Source organism: Manihot esculenta, chromosome 18 (genome assembly GCF_001659605.2).
Source record: "Manihot esculenta cultivar AM560-2 chromosome 18, M.esculenta_v8, whole genome shotgun sequence".
Lineage (NCBI taxonomy): Eukaryota > Viridiplantae > Streptophyta > Magnoliopsida > Malpighiales > Euphorbiaceae > Manihot > Manihot esculenta.
In genome coordinates, this window is record NC_035178.2 from 8,258,198 (window position 1) to 8,285,158 (window position 26,961).

The 26,961-nt window shown below is 31.1% G+C and overlaps 3 protein-coding genes across 8 annotated transcripts; 2 read left to right on the plus strand and 1 right to left on the minus strand.

Annotated features, from left to right (window-relative positions):
• Nucleotides 1-680: 680 nt before the first annotated feature.
• Nucleotides 681-9,860, minus strand: LOC110606187 (PH, RCC1 and FYVE domains-containing protein 1). Of its 6 annotated transcripts, XM_043953224.1 has the most exons (9): nt 9,269-9,860; nt 8,233-8,319; nt 7,292-7,381; nt 7,074-7,160; nt 6,871-6,990; nt 4,334-6,436; nt 3,981-4,127; nt 1,504-2,018; nt 681-1,307 (listed from the first exon to the last, which is right to left on the minus strand). In XM_043953224.1, exons 1-9 carry the CDS (start codon nt 9,314-9,316, stop codon nt 1,148-1,150), a joined length of 3,357 nt encoding a protein of 1,118 aa, XP_043809159.1. In that variant the 5' UTR covers nt 9,317-9,860; the 3' UTR covers nt 681-1,147. The 6 variants fall into 6 exon arrangements, with proteins under 6 accessions (XP_043809159.1, XP_043809160.1, XP_043809161.1 ...); XM_043953225.1 differs by lacking the exon at nt 7,292-7,381; XM_043953229.1 differs by lacking the exon at nt 681-1,307 and having other exon boundaries at nt 1,894-2,029.
• Nucleotides 9,861-12,328: 2,468 nt separating this feature from the next.
• Nucleotides 12,329-15,952, plus strand: LOC110606004 (RNA-binding protein 2). Its single transcript, XM_021744713.2, has 6 exons — nt 12,329-12,626; nt 14,080-14,216; nt 14,321-14,612; nt 14,735-14,796; nt 14,879-14,960; nt 15,455-15,952. Exons 1-6 carry the CDS (start codon nt 12,536-12,538, stop codon nt 15,556-15,558), a joined length of 768 nt encoding a protein of 255 aa, XP_021600405.1. The 5' UTR covers nt 12,329-12,535; the 3' UTR covers nt 15,559-15,952.
• Nucleotides 15,953-25,387: 9,435 nt separating this feature from the next.
• LOC122722380 (extensin-3) lies at nt 25,388-26,605 on the plus strand. Its single transcript, XM_043953039.1, has 2 exons — nt 25,388-26,247; nt 26,363-26,605. Exon 1 carries the CDS (start codon nt 25,409-25,411, stop codon nt 26,228-26,230), a length of 822 nt encoding a protein of 273 aa, XP_043808974.1. The 5' UTR covers nt 25,388-25,408; the 3' UTR covers nt 26,231-26,247; nt 26,363-26,605.
• The last annotated feature ends 356 nt before the right edge of the window (nt 26,606-26,961 follow it).

The following is a 26,961-nucleotide window of genomic DNA, read 5'->3' on the forward strand; positions in this document are numbered from 1 at the left end:
AGTTAAACTAACCCTATTATTTTTCAATGCAACCAATAATTCTTGTTGAAATTAGTTGTTGTAACAATGGCAAAGGGTAGGATATTATTTTTCAATGCAACCAATAATTCTTGTGAAATTATATATATATATGTAGTTTAAGAAAATGTAATATTGAAAATTTAATATAAATTTAAAAAAAGATAATAATTTTTTTTTTGTAAGGAGTAATCAGTATAAAAATAATTTCAATGTTTTTTTTTTTAATGTGACAAATTCAACAAGCCCCCATTTGGGAACTTATTGTTAGCTTTTTACAGTGTAACGCCTCAGTTTCTGTTTAAACAGGTTACCTAATCACATATAGGCTATAGGCTACAGAAACATGTGCCTTTTTTTCTTAAAATATGTATATATATATATATATTTAATTTTCTAGTTCTAAATAATTAAATAACTTTTTTAAAAATATATATTTAAAAATTAAACATCATTTTATCTAAATTCAATTTTTGAAAAATTCAAAAAATTACACAGTTTGTCTAATGAAAATATTTTTTTTAAAAAATAAACATTTTTTTATTGAAATTCAAATTTAAAATATACAAATACCCAATTAAGTAATCACATTTTTTGCAACTGCTCTTATCATCCTCTTGATAAAAGAAAATCTCATGACTCTGTCTATTTGTTTTTTCATATAAAAGAAGAAAACAATTAAATTTATAAATTTTATAAAATTACATAAATATTTCTAGGCTTCAATTTGTTGTTTTTCACGGTCTTTTCGGAGAAAAATTGGTAGCCACCCTAGATTTTGTCCTTGCAAAGTGGCCGGAGATATATGTACAAGTGGCCGCACCACCCCTGGAGGAAATTGGATTATACATGTACAAGGAAAATGGGAACATTTGGGAAGTGTGGGAGCTGGGGAAGCAAAGAACAAAAGCTTTCTTGCCCAGATTAACTCACCATTGAAGCCTTTATTTACACTGCAATACAACAGATTCCTAAATGGCAGACACCCTAGGAATAAAAAATGGAAAAATGAATCATGGAGAGAGGAGGTTGAGAACATCAGGAGGAGGACAAAAAATCAGATGTTGGCTTAGCCTCATCTTTCTTTACAAAATGTGTTGCCAAAGAACTTCCCTCCCTCTCTTTGTTGCTAAGGTTGGGAGCTTGATGACATGGCTCCCTCGGACCTGCGAGCCGCCTGGCCTGAAAATGAGGACTTGTCTGACCAGCGAATGTTGTACTTTTCATATACCTTGTCCCGATTCTCGGACCACCAAGTTTCCGCTTGGTGCTCGCCAAATCTTCTTCGGCTGCAAATAAATTTTATGGAATCAGATCCATAATAGAACATTTTACTTGCAAACAATATGCAAACCACAGCTTGTTCATCTTCCTTGAGAAGAGAACAAAATCAAATCAATAAGCTTTTGGTTTCTTTCCAAGTTTCAAGCCTTTCAGAGTGAGATAATATCTAAAAATAAGATATATGAATAGTAAAAAAATTACCTGAATCGCACTCGTTTAAGATCTCTAAATCCATCATGCAGGGCCATGAGTGTTATATACACACCAGGTTCATACTGTTCAATCCACTCGGCCTCGACTTGATTACTGCTGGCAACTAATGCTGTATCCCTTGATCTCGCACCATTATCACCATCATGAAGAGATCTAGATTCATCTGACACAGTACTAATTGACTGAACCCCTCCACCTCCATTGGGCAGTCCTGCATCCGGATGGCCAACCCTCCCATTGTTTGGAGATGGATCCCCGAATGAATGAGCTGGATCCTGAGCTCCATTTGACAATGTAGACTCAATTCCTGAGGGCGAGGCTAAAAAAGTTCTGCTAATGGAATCAGAGCTTGAATGCATCCCTCCATTTCCATCAGCATAATGATATATATTTGCATCAGCATAATGAATACCGTTTGGCTCCAAACTATTTGTTAGGTAAGCTGTTCTCATGTTCTCAGCATCATAGGCCCCAGGTGGCAGCCTCTCAGCCATATCCTTCAGCTGGAAATAATCTAAAAGTGAATTATCAAAACACATATACAACAGTTTGTACAGCCATAATATGAATATTTATTGTCCCACAGAAGTTGCCCACCATTCCCTTTAGAATGTCCAAAAATATATGCCCATTATTAAAAAAATAAAAATAAAAAGAAAGCCGCTTTCCTATTTGTTATAGATTATAGGAAGTAAATATATTAATATAGGAAGTAAATATTGATAGATGGGTTAATTGCTTAATCTTAGGGATTCTCCTTCCTGTTTAGATACCGTCTTTTATATATAAATAGGTTGTAATCTTTATTATAAAATACAACAACAAAATATTATATTTCTACATGGTATCAGAGCCAGGTTCGTAGAGATTTATTTTTTTCTCTCTCGTCAAGTCTTAAATTTTTGAAGACTCAGGACTCCTGTTTTTTTGTGTTATCCATCTAGAATAATATTTGTCTCTCACCGTCCACCTAAAGAAGATGCCAAAGTCGCCTTGCAGCTCCCTTGTCAGATTTGCGGTTCGTTTGCCGTTTGGGTGTTGGGTGGAGGTTTTTTTTGATACTATTCATTTGGGTTACCCAAAAAGAGTAATTTTTAGAGAGTTAGGACTCCTGTTCTTTTGCGTTATCCATCTAGAATAATATTTGTCTCTCACCGTTCACCTAAAGAGGATGCCAAAGTCGCCTTGCAGCTCCCTTGTCAGATTTGCGGTTCGTTTGCCGTTTGGGTATTGGGTGGAGACTTTTTTATACTATTCATTAACTTTTGGAGGCTTAGGACTCTGTTTATTTGGATTACCTATAAAAGGGTAATATTTGGAGACTTAGCGCTCTGTTTATTTGGGTTAAACATAAAAGGGTAACATTTGAAAATTTAGGGCTCTGTTCATTTGGGTTACTCGTAAAGGGTAACATTTGGAAACTTAGACTCTATTGGGTTACTCATAAAGGGTAACATTTGGAGATTTAGGGGTCTATTTATTTGGGTTACTCATAAAGGGTAACATTTGGAGATTTAGGGCTCTTCATTTGGTTATCCATAAAGGGTAACATTTGGTGACTTAGGGCTCTGTTCATTAGGTATTGTTCACGGGAATTATTCATCGGGTACTGTTCACGAGTACTGTTTATCGGGTACTGTTCACGAGTACTGTTTATCGAGTACTGTTCACGGATTCGAAATTCTATTCATAGTAAGGTGATTAGTCTTATTAATCATTTTGAATTTGTTAAAGAATTAATGGAGTATTTGGAATTTCTATATTCTGCCAAAGGGAATATTTCTCGTATTTATGATGTGTGTAAGGCGTTTTACCAAGCTAAAAAAAAGTGATCTCCCGTTCTAGTGCTGAACCTAAATGTCGAGTCATGGCAAAAACCGTTTGTGAAGTTTTGTGGATACGTCAATTATTGGAAGAAGTTGGATTCCAAAATTTGGTGTCTGCTAAGTTGTATGGGACGAGTTGATTATACATGTAACAAGTTGGGCATGATTAACATTTATAATCCAACTTGAGGAGAAGTGTTATAGATTATAGGAAGTAATATATTAGTATATGAAGTAAATATTGATAATGGGTTAGTTGCTTAATCTTAGGGATTATATATAAATAGGTTGTAATCTTTATTATGAAATACTACAACAAAATATTATATTTCTACACTATTCAAACCCTCATTTAACTTCATAGGAAAATGTGAGATTAATTGTGACTTTGTATAGATTCAAGACAAACAACTCTAAATAAGAGAAGGATTTATCTCATAAAATAATGAGGGATATAAAATGAAGAATGGAACGAAAATTTTGAGTTTATATGGTATTATTTTTTTCAGAACTGTGTAACTATAATTAAGAGAGTTAAATGGCTAAAAACAAGAGATTTTTCCTATTCTTGGGGAAATTAGATGGTACATGTTCATTGTGATTATATATCAAACTACAATGCACCAAAAGAGAAGGTACCTGTGCTGTAAGTGACCCTATAACATCTTTTGCAGCTTTGGATTTGGAAGATTCTTCTGCAGCTAATGCCATTGCTTCTTGTACCTTCTTTGCTGACTTCCGAATCTCTATATCTTGGAACTCGCATCTCTGTCTCAAGCTCTCAACCTAAGCCATATCCATAACCAGAAAAAAACTAAGCATCCTTTGCACAAACGAAAAAGGGTATATCCAATATGAAACACCCCACTCCAATCCCTCCCCCGCCTCCCCTGATACCCACCATAACTCCAAAAGAGAGAACAAAGTGGAAAACTAATCATGTAAAAAACTGAATTATACAAAGAACTGGCCCAAAGGTATGAACAATATACCTGTGTACGCAACTTAAGCACTTCTTGATTCAAAAGCTCATTTGTTTTTTTCAAACTATCAGTTACATTTTTTGAAAATGAGAGTCCTGACGTTGTTGGAACAGGTGTAGCAGAACGTAGGGGGCTAGGTCTCCTTGACAAAGGTGACACTGACCTGGCACTTACTTCAGATGGTGCAATAACAGTTTTTGGAACTCTTGGTCGCAGATCAACAGCACTGGACAATACAACATCCTTCAGCTGTAACAATGAGGGTGCTTGAGTAGAGCGAACAAGGGAGAAAGTATCAGCTTTCTTTCCTTGTCTGGCTGCTTTGCTATCTAACTGCTTAATCAAGTCCAAATTCAAAGGCAATGAAGACTTTGACAGCCTTACCTCACTCTTGTCCAGCCTATCTTTGTTTTCACCTGAAAGACGAGGCACAGAATTTTTCCTGTTATGAGTACTAGCTTCTGATACCTTGTTTAGTTTCACAAAACAAGAATCACAAACACGGTATGGTTTGCGAGGATTAGGAGCCAAGGCTGCCCTCACTGCTTTTCTGGAACTGCATGAATGACAGTGCACAAGTCCACAATTGTAGCAGTTGTGCCTCTTTCTGGTGAACCCAAATGCCTGTCTACATGATGAACACTGTGACTGCTCAGCACCAGATACCCATTTATGAAGACATATAGCTGCTGTGTAATTTGCACCACAAGCAATATACTTCACATGTCTGTCCTTCAAAGCTTCAACTAGAGTGGGTGTTTTACGATCTTCAACATCTCCATGGCCCAACCTCCCATTGGTGCCCTTTCCCCATGTGTAAACTTCATTCCTGGATGTTAAAACTGCTATATGATATGCACCACAAGCAATTTCTTCAACAGACTCTCCAGAAAGCTTATCCTCTACCAAGCAAGGGAGCTTCCCATCAGCATAAGGATTCCCAAGTTGACCATAAACAGTACTCCCCATTGTAAAGACTTGTCCTGATGTGGTCAAGCCAACAGTCAAACTATGCCCACAGGCAATTTTGTGAGAATCATAATCAATTAATGCTGGCACACATGTAGGTTTAAGTCGAGGTTCCTTGTCTCCATGTCCAAGTCGATTTTTGTCTCCATCACCCCAAGTAAACAATTTCCCAGATGAAACACTAGAACTAGACTGTGTGACAACAACCTCCACAACAGCAGCAGTGTGCCACACCCCACATGCAACAGCAATAGTCCTCAACCCTGAGAGAGATCCTACTTCTCTAGGATATGCAACATTTTCTCTGTCACCATGGCCCAATACACCAAATGTTCCATCACCATATGTAAAAAGCTTACCTGTTGATGTTACCAAAGCTGTATGCCATGGACCACAAGCTACTGAAGCAACTTGAAGTCCCTCAAGTGGACCGGAGATTCTCTTAGGTATCCAGTGACTTACATCAGTCCCATGACCAAGAAGCCCTGCGTTATGCATGCCATCTCCCCATGTATAGAGTTCTCCAGACATTGTAACAGCACAAGTATGAAATTCTCCACAAGCCACAAAATCAATGGTGGTAACTGCCAAAGATTCAATTAGACGAGGTCGGATAACATCCTTGCCTACACCATGGCCAAGCCATCCACCAGATTCTTCACCCCATGTAAAAACTTCACCTTGCCTTGTGACTAATGCTGCATGCGTTACTCCACAGGCTATATGATGCACATCTAAAACTACATTAGACTCTAATGGCCTAGGAAGAAGCACATCTGCTCTACTGCTCAAATGATTACCATTCTTATCAGCCCCCACCTTTACGGTATTATCACATATGACCTCACCCCATATGTATACATCACCTAAAGCCTCACAATCATCTGGTGCAGAACCATGGCTGGAAGTGCTTTGGGCACTAGAAACACTAACTCGAAAAGCATCTGAACCAGATCCTTTAACTAACATATTTGTGTTGTCTGATGCTACATGTGACCGATCAGAATTTGGAGAATTCCCAGGTCGAGAACTCCCTGGAGATGCACTTGGATTAAAACTGACAGAAATGTCTGGAGAACTAATATCTCGTGGGACACTAATGGAACTGTCACTTGCATTATTTGATGTCAAGTCTCTGCTGTCCTGAAATCAGTTCACCATGTAATATCAGACAAGCAGTATGAAAGAAGAAATCTCATAATTATAACACTTTGAGCCTCTATAAAATTGTTATTGTACTAAAAATAATTATTAAAGCACATAGTTGAATGGACTGGACCTAACTGGCCCAAAACAAACCCATAATCCAAGTTAGTTTATAATTTATTAACTATGCCTAAAGCAGTAGAAAACACTAAAAAGTATAAGCCTAACTGACCAAATATTGTAAACAACCAACCTCCCTTCACATGTCTACCCCAGCTCCCATCCCCCACTAAGCAAGCCACTGTGATTAGCCATCACATTGTTAAGGTATAAATGTAACATAGGAGTAAAATCAAGATTGCACGTGGGGCAAGGAAATGGGAGGAACATAAAGTGAAAGTAAGCCATCAGATCAAAATAGGAGGAATTACATCAAGGTAGAGACCTTCAGCGCTCCATCCATCAATTTTAGAGCGTCCACCTTGACCAGAAGATATTAATGCTTTCAAGCCTGCAATCCACACCTCTGCCTCAACTTTGTCCTTGCAGATCTAGAGAGCAAAAAAATATAAAATTCACAGTTTAAGCAGAAGATAAGGAACTAAAAAGTAATCACACCACATCATCAACTAACCAGATCAAGGGACCGCTTTCCGTTATTGTATATAAGAGAAAAAGATAAATAGTCCTTTTCAGGACGGAGATGACGTTGGAAAACAGCCTGGCAGCACATTAAATAGAAATTTTAGAATATTATTTGCAATACAAGGGTCACTGAGTAAAATTATCAAAACAAACTAATTATCAAGATAAAAACATGAAACTGACGCATAATAGATATAGAAAGCTTACAGTTCTCTGTCCAGGTAAAATTTTAGAGACAGAAGCTAATTTCAAACTTCTTTCACCACTACTTGAAATCCAGATCAGAGTTGTTTCATCCTGTTATTTTTATATAACAGAGCAATGACTATATGATAGTTTGAAAAAATACATAGGGAGAAAAGCATAGAGTTCAGAATTTCAAACGAAGCTTTGGAGAATATGAAAACTGATCAAAAGAATAAACACATTAGAAAAGAATAAAAACGTTAAAAGAAAAAGAAAACATATCATGGAATATATAGCAGGATCTTTTAGAATATTAACACCAAGTCATTAGATATCTTTAGAAGGGAGCTAGGAGTCAATAAGCATCTGAACGTAAATAAGATATTTAACACAGAAAGACCAGGAACATATTGGCCCAGCTTCACAAAAGACTGCAGGAGACAGCCAAGATAGGTTGGGTATATATAATAACATACAACTCTAAAACTCCTTCACAAGCAACAAGCTTGCTATTTGCATTTTTCAGCTTCTACACTGATCCATGCACACAGACACTCGACCAACTATATTTGTATAGCCAACCTCCACTAGCCATGTAAAAGAATGTGGAATTAACCCCAAGTGAGTAGACCTTCTCAGGAATTGTGGTTTACTTTAACAGAAACACCCCTTTAAGATCTTTATGAATACAAACAAAGCATAAAAGAGCTCCACCACCACCCCCACCCCCAATAAAAACCAATCCGCATGCTGCAATCATTTTTTTTTATCATAAATGTGTTTACAACAGGTTGTTATACTAAAAATGAAAACAGAAAGCTTATGTCATGAGCATTATGAATATTCACTCATATTGAAGCACATTGTGATTATATAGTTTCACCTAAACCAAGCAGAAAATATGGCAATGACATCTGAGGGCATAGTTCTTAGCAGGCTCAAAAGTCAAGAAGCAAACTTACATTAGAAAGTCTAAATGGACAAAACTTTGGCTTTCCCTTGCGACCATATTTCAGAAGTTGTGCACCCTTCTTCAAAGCAATTAATGCCTGTAAAAGGTATAATGATAATTTATACTGATAAGGATAACTCCATTGACAAAGTGATTAAATTACTGCAGGGACACCAAAAAATGCTGGCTCGGTATTCAGTTAACTATGTTGCACAGATTTGGCACAACAAAGTCATAAAGCTTTGAAACTTCCAGTCACGCAGCATCAAGTTAATGGAGATTTCACATGGGAACGATATTTTTTTGGTGCAACCTTGCCATTTCAACTATGAACTTCTTACTAAACCTTTGATAGAGAATAATTCAGGTTTTGTTCAATAACCTAATATATAATGAGACCTATTATTTGACAAAGTCACCATAGTAAAACTCTTTAAACCCAAAGAGATTATAACTATTATATCTAGCATAAGGATAATCCGTAGAGTCTTAGCATTGGGCAGACACATATACTATCATTTGAATTTCAATGGTATCTTCTCCTCCAAATAAACCTTCAAGCGGCATTTAAATTGCTTAAATAGGCACTTAAAAAGTTCCAAAAATTTACCCACAAAAGATTCTAAAAAGGGTCAAGAAAAAATATAGGCATTTGTGAACAATATCCAGTTTAAGAAAGATATGCCATTGGTAAAAATAAGAGAAATATTTTCCTTACACCAAACAGGCCCTACTCCATGCAATGTGCGCATTATTTAAAAAAGCTCAAAATGGTCACACATGATTCCCAACAAAATGAAAATTGCAAAGAAAAGAAAAATCACTGCTTGTCTATAGCTATGCATCAAATAAACAAGAAAAAGAAAAGCAAAATTGGCAACGGGATGGTCGGCATTTCACGCCCATAATTTTATTATGCAAAAAGAAGAATTAAGAAAATTTAACCCAAATTAAGCCAAAATAAAAAATATCAACTTTAATAAAAGTTTAACGCTCGAGGGTAGACAGAAAAACAAGGGAGCGACAAATAAGGAGCGAAAGAGAACCTGCTTGATGTCACGTTCGGCATTACCGTAGCTAACAAGATCTGCCATTCCATGTGAAGATATTCACCAACACGCCACCTCCCTCTCCGATCGCTCACCGGAGCTCCGTACATCATATACCATCTACTAACTCCTCACATCAAAACCCCTCCACCTCTTCCACTTGTTCTCAAGCAAAAATCAGCTCTTTCTCAGATCTACAAGTCTTTTCAGAGGCCAAAAGAATTCCCAAGTAAAAGTTAGTAACTGCCACTTCTAACTGACAAAGCAAACAGAATCAATGGTGTCTCTAAGCTCACGAATAGCTGTTTCCCGGCGAATGGAAGCAGCTTTTGCAAGGGGCGAAGCCAAGCAGAAAAAGAGGAACAGGTCCCAAACGGACTTGCGGCGCCGGAGAAGACGGAGGAAGCCGGACGGCGGAGACAGAGAGGATGAAAAGCCGAGCGAGCGGGAGAGAGAAACGGAGGAGTGTTCGTAGTAAAATAAAAAAAGTGCAGGGAGTCAAGGAGGGAAAACAAAAAGAAAATAGAAAAGAAGTACAGGCCGATGAGAGAGAGAGAGCATGAAATCGCCTGGGAGATGAATGAGAACACATTTCCAAGGCACCATTAAAAGTTAAAAACTTATTATAAATGTTATTCTAAAATAATTAAATATTTTTTTTAAAATCATATGTACTTTTAATTATTTTAAAATATAATTTTTCCAAAATAAAAATAATTAAGTTTTTTTTATTATAAAGAATAAAATTAATAAACAAATAAATCAAATTAAATCTTTACAAAATTTTTAATTTTAATCTGAATGATAATATTTGAAAAATTATAATTCTATTCCTGAAAATTATTTAAATTTCAAGAGTTCAATGTCTCCCTTGGCGCCATTCTCTGCGGGCAACTGGTCCACAGTTGGATTTAGTTTTCATGGTTTTTGAGTTCAATGCGTCTCGCCATTGCTCCTCGCGATGGATGGCTTGCTGCTTGCAACAGAAGAACCATTACTCTTCCAAATCTTCTTCTTCTTTTTTTTTTTTTTTTTTTTTTTTTTTATGCGTTGACAACTTTAGTAGTTGGATTTGCTTCCATTATTGGATGGCTTATTTATTGAAACGTTTGTGATTTGAACCAAAGTTATTTCCGTCTCTATTAATTTTTTATTTTTATTGAATCGAATCGCCCGGATAATTATCAATTTTATTTATTTATTTATTTTTATTATATTAATCTAATTTAATTTAAAAATTTTAATAATTTAATTTTTTAATTTTTAAATTCAGATTGATTTAAAATTAAATAATTACAGTGATCCGTTATATTTTAGATTTATTTCTATTTTATAAACGTAAAAGAATCAAATTTTTTTAATAATAATTTTGTATTTAAGTAAATGAGTTGTATTTTCTGTTGGAAATATTTTTATCTATTTCTATTTTAATTTCAAAATAAAAACGAAATGCTTTAAAAACTTTTATTATATAAGACTAATAGTTCATTAATGCTCAGATATAGCAAAAGCAAATTTTTTTTTGAAAAATATAATAATTAATTTGTTTTTTTTACATATCAGGATATATCCTTTCATGAAAATTTCATAATATTCTTTTAGAATTTGTGGTTTCCCTCATAATTTTTTTTTTCTAAAAGTTTATTTTTCTCTTCTTCAAAATTTAAATTTTAGCTATTTTTTTTATTTTCTTATATTTTTTTTAAAAAAATAAAAATAAAAATAAAAATAAAAATAAATTACATTACAATTTGAACAGTCGCTCCGCCAAACAAGGCAAATAGAAAAAGTTGGCTCAAAGCAACTGATACAACCAGGCTATAGTCAACTCCTAACTTTATTTTCAACGTGCACATGTTTGTTAGAACAAAAAATATATATATATAACAAAATTATATATTTTAATTATTTTATTTAATTACATTATATTTTATTACATCTCACTAACACATAGGCCAATTGAATTAAAAAGGTTGCAATAAAATAGAAATGAAACTAATGGCAAATATTCTACTAGCGGAATTACAAATGGGCTTATTCCCTTTGGGGCTTTCATTTAAATTCCAAACCTCACATCATATGCAGAAAGCGCTGATTTTTTCTGTTTTTGTCATAAGGAAATAAAATTTTATTACAAATCCGGACCCAAGGACCAACTACAACAGTTTAGAATCCTAGACTCATGTGCTTGGTGAGGATGGAACCACCGCTGCAAGACACCAGAGGGGGAGGTTTCAAAGTCGTTGGAAAGACAAACAAAGCCAAATGAAAACACAAGCAACCAAATCCATTAGGCTGCTGACAAAGCTCATTGGCAATCTTAGTCCGCCTTAAAGATCAACCGTCCAGCAGACAAGGAAGACAGTATATGGTCCCATAGATGATTAGCAACAAGATAAAAACATTCAATCTCTCATAGCAAAACCCACGGATCTAAAGCCAAACTGAAGTATAAACAAATGATCTTTAGAAAAGAGGAGAGAAGAACATAAACTTTCATGCATGTGGCTTCTAGATATGTTACTAAGCTCTCCACAACCTGCATGCATATCAAAAAAACTCAAGAAGAATCAGAGAGAACAAAAAGAGCACACACAAAAAAAGCAGCAAATCTAAAGAAACCCTCAAACACTCTATAGGATCTGCTGTAAAAAAATAAAATAGACTCAAATGGAAAAGAAAATCATCCAGAGGTGGGAAAGAAAAACCCACTCTCTGACCAGTAGAAGGGATGGCCAGGGTGAGCATAAATTTCTCTGTGCAGTATAGGGTTTCTTTATTGTGGACTTATGAGTCTGAGGCTGCTTTGTTGTGGATCTAAACTTTTAGATCTAATCCTGTTGTTACATATCTATTAAGACCTTAGTAGCTCTTCTTTAATCCTTGTATTTTCCTGGGCATCGTTGAGGATTTATTTGGGCTCCTAGCCTAAGTTATTGTTTTGAGAAATAGTATAAGCGCCTTTAGTTTTTTCAAGGTGTCACAAGTACTTTGACGTGTCTCTATTTGATTGGAGGGATATAAAGAATACATGAAGTCTTCCGCACTGAATCACTGAATTATCCCCATCCCATTCCCCTGACCTGAGACCCGACAGACCCAATCTTCGGGGGAAAAAAAAAAAAATTAAAAACAGACCCAATCAACCGGCATAGAAATTAGGGCTTCCATTTCTGTTTAATCGTTTAGCAAATCTCCATTCCATAGCTGAAGTCGGAAATTTCTCTCTTTCTCGCTGAAATTTGACGTTAGAGAGTCCGAGATATGACGGACGGCTACTGGAATCAGCAGCAGCAGCAGCAGCAGCATCTTCTCCTCTCTGGTGGCAGTTTAAAACGACCTCGTTCCGACTACGGTATTTACTTCCTCTCTTTTCTTTTTGTGTAAATGAATAGAAACATTTCTTTTCTGTGTCGCGGTTTACATAGTTACTTCTTCCTTAGTAAGGCATAATCCAAAACTTAGTTGGAGTCTAACTTCATGAAATTTCTTCATAATCTTACATAATTTTTATTTCTTTCAAAAATGAATTCTTTTAAGTGAATTGGCTTTTTCATTCCAATAGTGGGAGTCTACCAAAAACAAATCAATGAATTCAATTTTGCAAAATTCTTGATTCTAAACAGGGCAGGGAAATCACAGAAATTTAGTATTAAAAAAGAATTAGGACCCAATTAGTATACCTGATCCTGTTTTTAAATGCAACAATAGCATTGGGACCTGGTGAATTTTATGGTAAATCAATAACTAAAATTGGGATTAGCATAATTTGGAGTCATACTAAGAGGTGAAGATTTTATTCTCTGATTATGTAGTTATTGTAGATGGAATTCCTGCATTTTTCTTGAACCATATCTTGGAACTATGCAAGATACAGATCCCTGGATTGTCCACCTAAATTATAGTCACTTACAAATGTGTATCAGTGGGGAACCTAGCCCTTATTAATGATGTAATTAGTGTTTTTGGTCACTCTTTTTGACCTTCATTGTTGTTTCATTTCATGCATTACCTCTTATTCAAGTCATTCTAAGATTCTTCTTATTAGTAATTTGTTTTTATGGTCTGCATCGTTGATAATACTATGTCTTGTTAACAACCATGTTGCTGAAATATTACTTAATTTTTTTTCCAGCCTTTCCTTATTGGATAGAAGTTAAATAAGTGACTGTTAGACGTTAAAGTTTTCTTTTTTGCTGAATTATCAACTTACACTGCCTCAAGTTGCTGCAACAGATGATTTATCGTTGCAATATTAATATTCTTGAGTTTTATCGACCTTAGACATACCCTTTTGTGATATTCTAGTCTGAAACTTAATAAGAAGGTGGAAGCATTTTCTTGTTATTTCCTTCCTGCAAAATCCTAAAGTCAATTGAAACAAATTTGTCAATTGGCTTTTTCTCAACTTAACGGTTACCTGCCTTTAATCTTTTTGGGTGGGTTTTCTACTTAAGCTAAAAACCTTTTTGGGATGATATTGGTTAACAAATGTCAGGAGTTACAGATGTTAGTACTCTTCCTAGTATTAAATATGTGTATGCATACCTTTGCTTTGTCCTGATACAAGTGGGAAGGCATACGGTGGAAGTTGATAGTCAATTCACTTCTAATGTGATGCATAAATTATGGTTCTCATAAATTAAATGCCTTGGTATTTGAAATACAAATAAAGGTATCTGTTGTTTTCTAGAATTCATCTTCCATGCCATTTTCCATGTTAGATTGCTTCATGTATAAATTTGACCAAGAGAAGTTGGATACTGCTGTGGGTAAAATTAATTAAGTTATTGTTTTTGAGCTTGCAGATCTCCCATCTTCAGGGTTGCCCACAGGTCATGAAATTCATAGTTATTATTCAAGAGATGATGGTCATAGCAGGTACCAGGCTGTGAAGGACACAAAAACAATTGGATCAGCATATGACCGATATCTCCAAAATGCGGTATCCCTTTAAATTGTGTGCTTTTTTTTTTTATTATTTTTATATTTTTCCTATCATGAACTACAGGATGTTTGCTTAAATACTCATCCAAATTGCTTTTGAAGCAAATTACTCCTTTTTCTACCGGAGAAGCTAGTGGGTTGAGCGTTGGGTTGGCAAAGACTGCCGGTAATGCTATGACTGGTCTTCCAATACTTGATTCTGGTATAACGGCCCGTCCTCAGGCTAGAGGTCCAGATCGGGCACCAAGTGGTCAGGATATTGTTTTCCGTAGTCAGCCTTTAGTGGATAAGGTAGCTAGGCCTGTTCGTGAAACTGTACCCCTGCCTCCAGATGCTTCCAGCACACTATACGTTGAGGGACTCCCTCCTGACAGCACAAAGAGGGAAGTAGCCCGTATCCTCTTGATGCTGTAACAATGTTATTATACAATATTTTGGACCTTTATTTTGCTCATTATTACTGGAGGTGTTCCCTCCTTTTCTCCCTTCTTTTGTATTCCTTTACTTGATCTTTAGATATCTTTCGCCCTTTTGTGGGGTATAAAGAAGTAAGACTTGTTAGCAAAGAATCCAAGCATGTAAGTTCCTGTTTAAAAACCTCTGTTACCAATATGATTTCTTGCATTTTGGCTTGATGGAAATGATCTGTTGATCTTGCAGCGTGGTGGAGATCCTATTATCTTGTGTTTTGTTGATTTTGAAAATCCAGCCTGTGCAGCAACTGCATTGAGCGCCTTGCAAGGTCAGGACATTCTTTTACATCAATCTTGAAAGAAACCAGTGTTATTGACTATGTCAGCTGCTTTTCTGTTATGTGCTGTTGTGTATACATGTGTGCATGCACTTGTGTGTTTGTATATTTATTTTATTGATGTCTTATTTGTCATTAATTTGCCAACACTTACCTTTGATGCATTATATATGGACAAACTTCTGTGCAATAACCCATTTTCCTAATCATGGTAGCTGACAATATTGAAGCAGAACTGTATTAATCTTTCGAATGAAAGCTTATTTCTTATGTTATCATTTGACTTGATTTAATTGTGAAAATAAGAAAGATTCTTATGTTATATATAATTGTGAAAATAAGAAAGATTCTTATGTTATATGTCAAAGTTCCAAATAAATGATTTATCTGTGCTATAGCTTAGAGTCTTATGTTATGTATCTTTCCATTATTATTGTTTTTCTGAAATGCCAGGTGATGCTAACTTTACGGATTTGATTCTACAGGTTATAAGATGGATGAACATGATCATGACTCTAACTACTTGAGGCTTCAGTTTTCTCGGTACCCTGGTCCAAGATCTGGCCCTGGAAGTCGTGGAAAGAGGTGAATCACAAACGAACATTTGTGAATGACACCTGTCATGAATACAAACCAATTTTCTACTACTAGTTTATCCTGCCTTTGAAAATTTGCATTTTTTGACAAAATATGTTTATCCGCCTCTTGCAATTTAGAGTGCTCAAAGCTGGCCACACTAATTAGTTGCAGTTTTAGATCAACAAAATAGTGAAGGGATGAGGTATTTCAATATATATCTGAGATTAATTATGTAATCGAAACAAAGAGATGCTTAAATCGATCACTGCATAATTCTGTAGTTCCCAAATTTTTCTGTAGCTACTAGATGTTCGACACTTTGTAACATTTTCTTGAGATGCTAATTTTAGCCTTGGCACCCATGTCCTGCAATGCGTGAATGGTGGCTTTTACTTTCAGTTGCCTCTATTTGTCAGATTCTTCATGGCTGATTTTTCAAAGAACTATGTGATGAAATGTTGTTGTGTGATTATTTTAAGACATGTTCTAATGGATTCCTTATTCTTTTTGGAATGTCTTCTTCTAATGGATGGCTATAATGCAGCTATAGCAGTCAATTTTGTCTATATTTTTGCAATTATGTTTATCTTAATAGCTTAATAAATAAACTTAAATTTGTCTCTAAATTAATTATTAAAATTCATTAATTCTTTTGATCGTTAACTGTGATGCTCTTTTTTTTGTATGTCAATTTTTTCACACGAATTAAGAAAAGTAGTAAATATAATAGATTTTAACAAAAATAGAATTAAGAAAATATTATATTTTCCTTTAATTAAAATGCCTATATAAATACGATAAACCTGATTAATGTTTTAGAAATACTCCACATATTAAAGCGTAAATAAGGAAAGAAAATATTTAATGAAGTATTGAAATTGTAAAATGTCATTTATTTAGAAATTGAAAAAAAAAATTCTAAAATAACAAATAAAAAAAATAGAGGGAGTATATAGTACCCTTGTTAAATTGGAAAGAAGTCTTTATTTTGCTCAGAAACCTAATCATTATTGGATAATGATATGATTATATCAATATAGAAACTCAAGATTAGGGCCGTAAATGAGCCAAGCTATTCGTGAGCTACTCGAGATTCGACTCGATAAAAGCTCGACCGAGTTCGGCTCGTTTTTTAAATGAGCCAAGCTCGAACTCAATTTTGAGGCTCGTCACTTAAACGAGCTGAGTTTGAGCTCCATAATATTCGGCTCGTTAAGGCTCGCGAGCTGGCTCGTTTTTAGGCTCGCGAGCTGCTCGTTTTTAGGCTCGCGAGCTGGCTCGTTGAGAAGGTTCGCGAGCAGGCTCGTTAAGAAGGCTCGCGAGCAGACTCGTTAAATAAGCTCGTGAGTAATATTATTTAAATAAATTGATGAACCAATTCGTTAAATAAATTTATGAATAAGTTCATGTATTATTAAAAAAATAAAAATAACTATAAAGTTATAAAATTTAAACTATTATAAATACTTGAAAATTATAGTATTGAAAATTATAAATAATTAAGATTAATTATTATAATTAATATTCTTTAAAATTAAATTATAAAAATCTTTTGTATATAATTATTATAATAAGATTCTATAAAATTAATGTATAATTACAAATAATTAATATTAATTATTATAATAAGTATTCTTTAAAATTATAGTACTACATGATAAATTGAGTTGTAAAAATTATATACATTTTAAAATTAAAGTATAATTATAAAAAAAATTTTGTATATAATTAAGCATACAATATAAAAGATGATAATAATTATCAAAGTATATTAATAATAATTAATTAAGGTTATATGGATGTTGAAGTTGAAATTCAAGTTAACTAATTGAACAAGCATGAAGATGATTATGAAGATAATTAAATTATATTAGCTTATTTCAACTGTTGGAAGTTTGAATCAACTTTATTCGTTTAATATTAAACTTTGTGTGTAATCTAATTTTATTATGTTGTTGAATTTATAGTTATTTGTGTTATTTTAGTTATAAATTGTGTTACGTAATTTTTTTTATGTACACTCTCTTTTTTTTATATTATTTAAATTAATAATGATTAAAAACTGATTAAAGTGTAATTATTAATTCGAGCTCGAGCCTGAACTTGAACTCAAACCAAACTTTTTAATTTTGAGCTCGGTCTCGAGCTTTTTTAACGAGTTTCTTAATTGAGTTTTCCGAGTTCGAACTCGAGTTTTATTAACGAGTTTCTTAATCGAGCTTTTCGAGCTCGAGCTCGAATTAGGCTCGTTATTAAATCGAACGAGCCTTTCACGAGTCGAGCTCGATTATAATATTTAATTCTCGAGTCGAGCTCGAATCAAATATTAGAGCTCGAGTCGAACTCGAACTTTCAAACTTTTTTAATAAACGAGCTTGAGCTTTACAAAGCTCGGCTCGGCTCGACTCGATTACACCCCTACTCAAGATCTGTAAATTATGTATCTTTTTACATTTACATTTTTTTAAATAAAAAATTTTTAAGCAAAAGAGAATTGAATTATATATATACATAGCTTAATAAATAATAAATTTAATTGTGTCTCTGAATTTCAAAAAAAAAAAAAAAGGAAAAATTTATTAATACTTTTGATGTTCTATTATGATATAATGTAGCCTTGTTAAATTGGAAAGTTTTATCACATCGATAAATACTCTCATGATTATGTATTCATGTAGAAATAAACTTATATTGAAAATAAATTAATCTAATTTATAAATCAAGGTTATTTTATATAATTTTATTTACAACATTGACATTACCAAGGGGTAAAGGTGAAATAGCATTTTAATTTCCTTAAAGCTCATATTTAATTATTCAAAAAAAATTAATTGAGTTCACAAATATTTAAAATCTACATTACTGCTAATTGTAAATGGCAAAATGACAAAAGCTAATGTTATTTTTAATACAAATAATCATGATAATTAAATTTTATTAAAAAAATAAAAAAATATTATGTAATTTTATTCATTTTCACTATAGAATTTATAATTTAATTTGTGTCGAAATAGTATTTATGATATTATATCGTTAACAAATAACAATAATTTTTTAACACCATTAAAAAATGCTAACATATAATTAAAAAATTATTTTTTAATATTTTTTTAAATTTTATTTATAGATTAAATATGTATATAAGTTTCATTTATGAACACAATAAATGAATTTAATGTTCAAATTTTTTTCAATAATGTAAATATATTTTCTTCACTTAATGTATCCAGTCAATATTAAGTACTACATACATTTTCCTTGATGTCCATTTAAGAATAAGGCCAAATCCAATGTTTGTTAGTTGAAAAATTCTCATATTTATATACTAATTTAATGTTGATATATTATTTAAAATTAAAAAAAAATATATATTTTTTTACAATGGAAATATATGATGATAATTTAAATTTAAAATATTATTACTTATAATTTAAAGAAGACAGCTGCCATCTTCAAAAAGCATATACCTAACAAAATGCATTATCTAAAGTTATGTCATTTGATTGATTTAGAATAAAATAATTAATTAAGAATACCCATTATTTAAGTAAAATCATTGATAGATTTATGGAGGAAAAAAAAAATAATTTGGATCACATCATAATTTTTTTTTTTTAAAAAAAAATCATTCTGATTCATATAACTGAAATATGGGAAGTTTTATAATACAAAAGCTATATTACGATTTTAATTATAATAAATTTTATATAAATTTCACTATAATTTGATAGATCCATTTTAAATATATATATATATATATAATTTATAAAAAAATTATAATTTACTTTCATTATCGATAGTGACGAACGCATAATTTGAACTTAGAAGCTGCTAAAATATTCAGTAATGTAACATATAATTTTATTGGCAAATTTGGATAATTTTAAAGATTTTTTTTTTTATGTCCAGGAATGTTAAAGAAGAATAATATATCAGATAGTAAACTTGGACATTTTTTCAGTAAGAAATTAGAAAAATATGAACTCGAATTTGGTATACCAGAATGAGTGATATATTCCTTCAATCATTATAATGATCGTTGGACCAGACCATAGTCGAATATTTGTACGAGGCTTAAAATTTATTAGAGTTCATTATGCAAATCAATTTATTAACGCACAATCAAACCACATTCAAGCAGATTAGACAGATCGAACAGATCGGGATCCAAACTCAACAAAAAAAGGATCAGTTTACTTAATTTGATGGGTTAGGAGAACGGACCCATCTACACCATGATTCTATCGATATGAGCGATAAAAGAAAATTAAATAGTCATTTTATGATGAAGAGAAGGAGAATACATCCCTACGTACGTCTTTTATATTATAGCAACAGGTAGTACTGTAACGGAGTGAAGATTATCCATTACTAGAGAACAAAAAAAAATAAAGAAAGAAAAAATGCGTGAACCATTCAAGTTAAGTTTACTCACACATATTAAAATTTTATTTTCTTCTTAATCTCAAATCATCTTATTGCATTAAGTCATAATAGGTAAACTTGGAAAATGTATTGTTTCTGATATTTTAAAGTCTACTAGTGAATTTTTTTTTATTAATTTTAACCGTTAAATATTATAAAAATTTTTAAGTGCTCTTCGTATAAAAGAACTATAATTAATATACTTTTTATAAATTTAATAAATCAACTAATAATTTTTTTAAATTATAAAAATTAAATAATAAAATATTTAACAATTAAAATTAACAATAACTAATTAATAGATTTTTTAAAATATTAAAAATATTTTAATATATTTTTTAAATATACTATAAAAATTAAGTAATAATTTGTTCTTATTAAAGCTCAAAGATTTAATCATGCATTCACCTAATCTAAAGTCTACAAATCTAAGCAACATTTTCAAAATCTACAAGGCTTAGTCCACATAGATTAAGAATTTAACTAAATATTAGGCAAGTTTTGGATGCTAAAATTTAGCAATCCCACTTCTCCTAACATCTTTACTTTTTTATTTCAATCCAAGATTCACTTTAATGAAATTGGACAAAAAAAAAATCACAAGTCCTTATCCATTATTAGGAAAAAAAAATAAAAATTTGATCTTACATACTATAATCTTCCAAAATCCAATGGGATTAGTCCACGTAGATGAAGAAATTAGCTACAAATTAGGCAAGTTTGGAGCCTACAATTTTGCAATCTCACTTAACCCCGGTTCAATTTTATTATAATGGGATGACTGTTGGATTTCTTACATGTACGGGTAAGGTCAAACTCTAAAAAATAACGCATGCTCAAGACCCATCAGGACTTTTTCAAGCATATCAATTCACGCTGCGTATCTCAACCCGGTGATATGAAGCAGGTCAGACAGGCCACTCGCACGGACTCATCCGAGGGAAGTCTAGCCTAATGATGTAATAAGAGGTAGGGGAACAAGTCCAGTCATCTCGCAGCCTTATTGCTGGAAAAATTAAATGGTCGCCTGACATGAAAGGGTGTTGTGACGCATCCATCCGTATGTGCAGATTTGAGTGACAAAGACATGTAACACTGTAACAGAGAAACGGTTAGACATAACATCTTTTTCTCCAACTAAGTTTACACACCCACAGTAAATCCTCGTAATATCAGAAGAAAAAATAATTATTTAGCCATTCAATAAAATTTATTAATTTTTTTAAATAAATTTTTTATTAATTTAAAAAATTAATTAAAACATATTTAAAGTATTAAAAAATCTACTAGTCAGTTTTTTATTAACTTTAGATATTAAGTATTATACTATTATTCTCTGAATAATATTTATTAATTGTCCCTTAATTTTATAAAATTAAATTAATTTTAAATTCATTTAAAAAAATTAAACTTTTCTTTATTCGATATCATAATTTATTTAATCTCTATTTTTTAATAAAAAAAAATATTGCTTGTCAAAATAAATAAAGAGAGGGCAAACTTCATAAATATTCAGTAGACAGGTAGGCTGGGAGGAAGAATAACGAATAGTCATGGATTAGGTAACCTGGATTAATCATGAGTGTTTAGTTATATATGAGCTTGGAAATTTCTTTGTACAGGAAGATTGACTCATTAAAATCCTTCAAAATTTCCTAAACATTTTCCTAAAACGCTATTTTTCCATAAATAATTAGTGGCAGAATCAACATATTAACTCTTTAATGTAATAAAAAAAAACACTGACACAAAATTTTGAAAATTTTTATAATATATTTAAAAATAAAATAACTTTAAAATTTCAATTAGCAAATAGTACGAATTTTTTAAAATATTTTTAAATTAATTTAAATTTAAATACTAATAAGAGTGAATTATATAAATAAAAAATATTGAATTTCCAACTATATTGCAAGTAGCCAATCATTTTCAATGCAAAACCTTGACAAACATATTATCTGGCTATTTTTAATATATATTTATTTCACTTAGTCTGATACATTATTATTATTATAATTATTTATAGATAGGTAGCAATTTCCAAGCTAAAATAGTATTAATTATAGCTTGATTATATATAAAAATTATAATATTATTTTATTTAAAAAAATATTTTATTTCAAAATATATCAAAAAATATTTTCGTACATTTTTATAAATAATACTTGATAAGATTTTCATATTTTTTTTTATATCTCTTATTATTAAAATTTTTTTCAATAACTTTTAAATTTAACTTAATCATTTGAGAGTTTTTACTAAATATTCTCGATAGACTTTTGATGTCAATTTTTTTTATTTTATAAATCTTTATTTTTAAATAATGAATTATAAGATTCGTACGATGAAATATTTATTAAATATTCTCGATAGACTTTTTTATGTCATTTTTTTCTATCGTGTATTATAAGATTTGTATAAAGGAATAAGAGAAAATAAGAGTTTAAATATTTTATGAATTGATACGAAATATAATAACTAAAATAATAATAAAAAATATTAAACTGTGAATTTTTAAAGGATGTGGGAAATTAAATGATTTATTTTATTAATTTAATAAGTAATAAAAGTATAAATTTATCACAAGATAATTTTGTTTAAATATTAATTTCTCTCTATTTTAATTGTATAATTTTATTATTAATGATTTTTATCCATTTTGACTATCACGTAACAAAATTTTCAAACATAAATAAGATAAGAGATAATGTTGCTAGTGGTGGCTGCACCTAAATTCTCCACATTTGTTTTATAGTAGAAATTGATTGATTGATCTTTCATTTCATGAGCCAACTACCCCGCCAAATCTTTTTTGATTTCTTGAATTTTCCACAATTTGCTTCTCTCTTTTCTTTCCACGATTGCCAATTGTCTTAACTAGTTTTTCTTTTAATAATTGATTATGACTAAGGTTTCATTTATTTTTAAAAATATTTTAAAAAATTAATCAATTAAAAATATTTTTATAATTAAATAAAAAACTAAGCCAGTATAAAGAAAATAATTTTTTTTAAAATAAATCATTTTCTAGATTTTAAATATTATATATATAAATTAAAATTAAATAATAAAAATTAAATTATTTATTAAAAAAATATTTATTATGCAAAATATTTTAAAAAAATGAAAATTAAGTTTAAATATAAAGACTTTAATTTAGGAGATGACTTAGTATCAATAAACTAAATTCATTAGTTAATTTTTTTTATGAATCATTCAATATTTTTTTGAATCATTCAATACTTAAAAGTCACATTTCTGACTAATTTAAATTCATGTTAAATAAATATATTAAAAATATATTTATAAATTTTAAAAATTTTAAAAAATCAAAAATACTAATTAAAAGAGAAAAATTTTTGTTATTTCACTTTACTGTTTAATTATTAATAAAAAATATGAGATAAAATCGACATAAAATTTTCTATTTCAATATCATTTTGGCAGGATAATTAGTTTTTTTTTCAGGAAAATTAATATTTAATTTTGATTTCCTTTTTCATATATAATTTTCAATAAAAATTTTTTTTTAAAGCAAAACTACTTATTATATTAATAAAATTCTATAAAGATATCATTCCAGATAGAAAAGCAATTATATCTGATAAATTTTTTAGTAAAAATATGAGCAGTTAGAGTAGTATTACGATGAACCCATCTAACAAAAATATAGTTTTAGCAGAAATATAGTTTTAGAGTCTAATAAAGATGTGTTGAAATTCCTACATAAAATAATTTGATAAAAATACTCATCTTTTTTTCTCATTTCTCAGTATCAATCATTAAAGTCTCCCGAATAAAGTTATAGAAAAAAACTTCTACGATATAAATTTCGAATAAAATTTTAAAACTGATGTTGTTATTGTAATTCTAAAAAAAATATATTATATTAAATTTACTTATTTAATATTTCAATTTTATTAAACACAAATTATTTATTTGAAACATGAAAAATTTTTAATTTTATTATAAAATCCTGATTTAAACATTGAAATTAATTAAATTTATAAAAAGCATAAATATTAATAATATACACTCACAAACTTAATTTAATATAAATACATAAATAAAAAAATCTTATATTTCACTATCTAATTTTCGATATCTATCTCTATTTAAAAAATAATATTGATAATATTTTTGAAAAAATTAATATATTAATTTAATATAAATTAATTTTATTAAACGACAGACGTCAATTTTCTTTAAAAGGAAATGTCGGTAACGTTACCTAATATATATATATATTTTTTTTATGAAAGATAATAAAAGAAAGAAGTTACCTATGAAGTACGTAGAGTACCATAGCTAAAGGAAAGGTTGAAGTGAAAGAAGTACAGATGGATTTATTAATAAAAATTAATTAATTAAATTAAAAAATTGAATTAGTAGTTTCTAGATCTAAGGACCAATAAGAACAATCAAACGTAGATGAAATCTTTATTAATTTGTTAATGTGTCGGAAGAGAGATTCTCTGCTCTTCGCCACCAACTCCTCTCTTTTTGTACTATTGATTACGTCTTTTCTCATCGATTAGTTAGATTTGGGTCTTTTTTTATCCCGTCGGTGACTTAAATAATCTCTCAATTATAAATTTTTTCATTGTTTAATTTTTTTCAAATTTTATATTATAGATGCAGCAAATGGGATCCGACTGAAATAAATAATTTATTACACTGTTATTACTATTTATTAATTATCAACGTGGGTGAAATTAATTAATTAATTTAAATAATAATAATAATAATTTCTGGTTTATTTTAGAGTATTTTAATTATAATTAGCCCACAGATATATATATTGTCAAAGAGTTAAAGTAATCCAGGGAAAATATATGAATTAAGAAAGTAATTAACTTTGTAATGAGATAAAAGGCAGACGAAAAAATCAGTCATTGATCATAGCCCGACAGCCGACTGGTCCCAGAGTTGATGAATTCATGCAAAGTTAGGCAAATCCAATACACTCATTTCAAAGTTATACATTAATAAATTGTTTAAATAATTAAATCAGGAAGACTTTATGTTTGAATTTTTGCATTTTTTATTGATGATAATTACAAACTTTTTATTACTCTTTAATTATTTTATTTTCTGTTATAAAGAAATTATAGAATACAATCATTGTTTATAATAATTTTGTTATGATTATTAATTATGATGGAAAAAATTAATTAATTTAACCCATTAAATAATTTTATCCTCAGAAGTCTTCCAGATGGTGATAATATATTGGGCAACTTGTTCAAACATACCCCAGTTCTGTTATTTCTTGATTTTTTATTTATTTTTTTTCTTGGTTAAATTAAATTTTATTTTCATTTAGTCAATTTTACCTAGATTTGGTTTTAGGGTTAAGTGGGTAAAAAACATTATCTATATAAAGGAAGTGGGCATTGCTTGAGAAGCAGCAAAATCAAAACCCATTTTCTAAGATGAGGTCTCCAATGGCCTCTCTCATTGCCACCCTTCTAGTGGTGTCAGTCTCTCTATGTTTGCCATCGGAAACCTCCGCAGATCAGTACTCTTACCTCTCTCCTCCACCTCCCAAGAAATCCCCACCACCACCGGTTTATTCCCCACCTTACCATTACAAATCTCCACCTCCTCCAGTGCACTCTCCACCTCCACCACCACCCAAGGAACATTATAAATATAAGTCTCCACCACCACCACCTAAAGAGCATTACAAATACAAGTCTCCACCACCACCACCCAAGGAACATTATAAGTACAAGTCTCCTCCACCTCCACCACCAAAGGAACATTACAAGTACAAGTCTCCACCACCACCACCCAAGGAACATTACAAGTACAAATCTCCTCCACCTCCACCACCAAAGGAACATTACAAGTACAAGTCTCCTCCACCACCACCCAAGGAACATTACAAGTATAAGTCTCCACCACCACCACCCAAGGAACATTATAAATACAAGTCTCCCCCACCTCCACCACCAAAGGAACATTACAAGTACAAATCTCCGCCACCACCGCCCAAAGAAAAGGAACATTACAAGTACAAGTCTCCTCCACCACCGCCCAAGGAAAAGGAACATTACAAGTACAAGTCTCCTCCACCACCACCTAAGGAACATTACAAGTCTCCACCACCACCTGAGGAACATTACAAGTCTCCACCACCACCAAAGGAACATTACAAATATAAGTCTCCTCCACCACCACCACCACCCGTCCACAAGCCACCACCAAACCACTACATCTATGCATCTCCCCCTCCTCCTTACCACCACTAGAGCGCAGTTCTTTTAAGGTAATGATTACACTATTGCGTACTACACATGCATGCATTTGTTTTAATATGCGTCATTACTCTGTGTTGGATTTAGAAATAGAAGAAATGACATAAATCCAATGGATTCTTGCAGGCAAGGAAGTGATAATAAAGACAGAGATCGGTCAGAAGGGAAGCGAGTTTCAGTGTTTGCTGCAGGACATGATCTCTCTTTTTTAGAAGAAGGAATAAAGGCGTGCATGTTTTAAGACAAATTAAAGTGTTTAATCAGTTCATGTATTTGGATATTTTATAGCCATTGGTCCTTAATTTTATAATCTTTATGTACTTTTCGATCTTATCAAATAAAGGGTTTGTTATATTTGCCAAAATAAAATACAATTCTCACTTAATTTATAATTTTTATAATACATAGAATATAATAATAATAATAATAATAATAATAATAATAATAATAATTTAGAGCTTTAACAATATTAATTTAATTAATTGATAAAAAATGAAAGGTTCAATATATGTTTTTATTTCAAATACAGTGACTAGCCAATAGCTGCTTTAGAGTTTGTTAATAATTGGATGAACTCGATATCAACATAATTTTATCTCAATTTAATAAATTAAGGATATTTTTAATTATGTAGAATTTTCTTTTTTCAAAATTCAGAGTACATGTGTCAATATATAACTAGTTTATTATTTTATGTAAACTATTTTTGTAATTTCTCCTTTACG

Excerpts from the sequence above, each read along its gene's own strand:
- LOC110606187 (XM_043953224.1), bottom strand. The coding sequence starts at position 9,316 with ATGGCAGATCTTGTTAGCTACGGTAATGCCGAACGTGACATCAAGCAG. Across the intron at positions 7,382-8,232 it reads GTCCATTTAGACTTTCTAAT|GATGAAACAACTCTGATCTG; the intron begins GTAAGTTTGCTT and ends TAAAAATAACAG. Across the intron at positions 6,437-6,870 it reads CTGAAGGTCTCTACCTTGAT|GACAGCAGAGACTTGACATC; the intron begins GTAATTCCTCCT and ends AACTGATTTCAG.
- LOC110606004 (XM_021744713.2), top strand. The coding sequence starts at position 12,536 with ATGACGGACGGCTACTGGAATCAGCAGCAGCAGCAGCAGCAGCATCTT. Across the intron at positions 14,613-14,734 it reads CACAAAGAGGGAAGTAGCCC|ATATCTTTCGCCCTTTTGTG; the intron begins GTATCCTCTTGA and ends CTTGATCTTTAG. Across the intron at positions 14,961-15,454 it reads TGCATTGAGCGCCTTGCAAG|GTTATAAGATGGATGAACAT; the intron begins GTCAGGACATTC and ends TTGATTCTACAG.
- LOC122722380 (XM_043953039.1), top strand. The coding sequence starts at position 25,409 with ATGAGGTCTCCAATGGCCTCTCTCATTGCCACCCTTCTAGTGGTGTCA.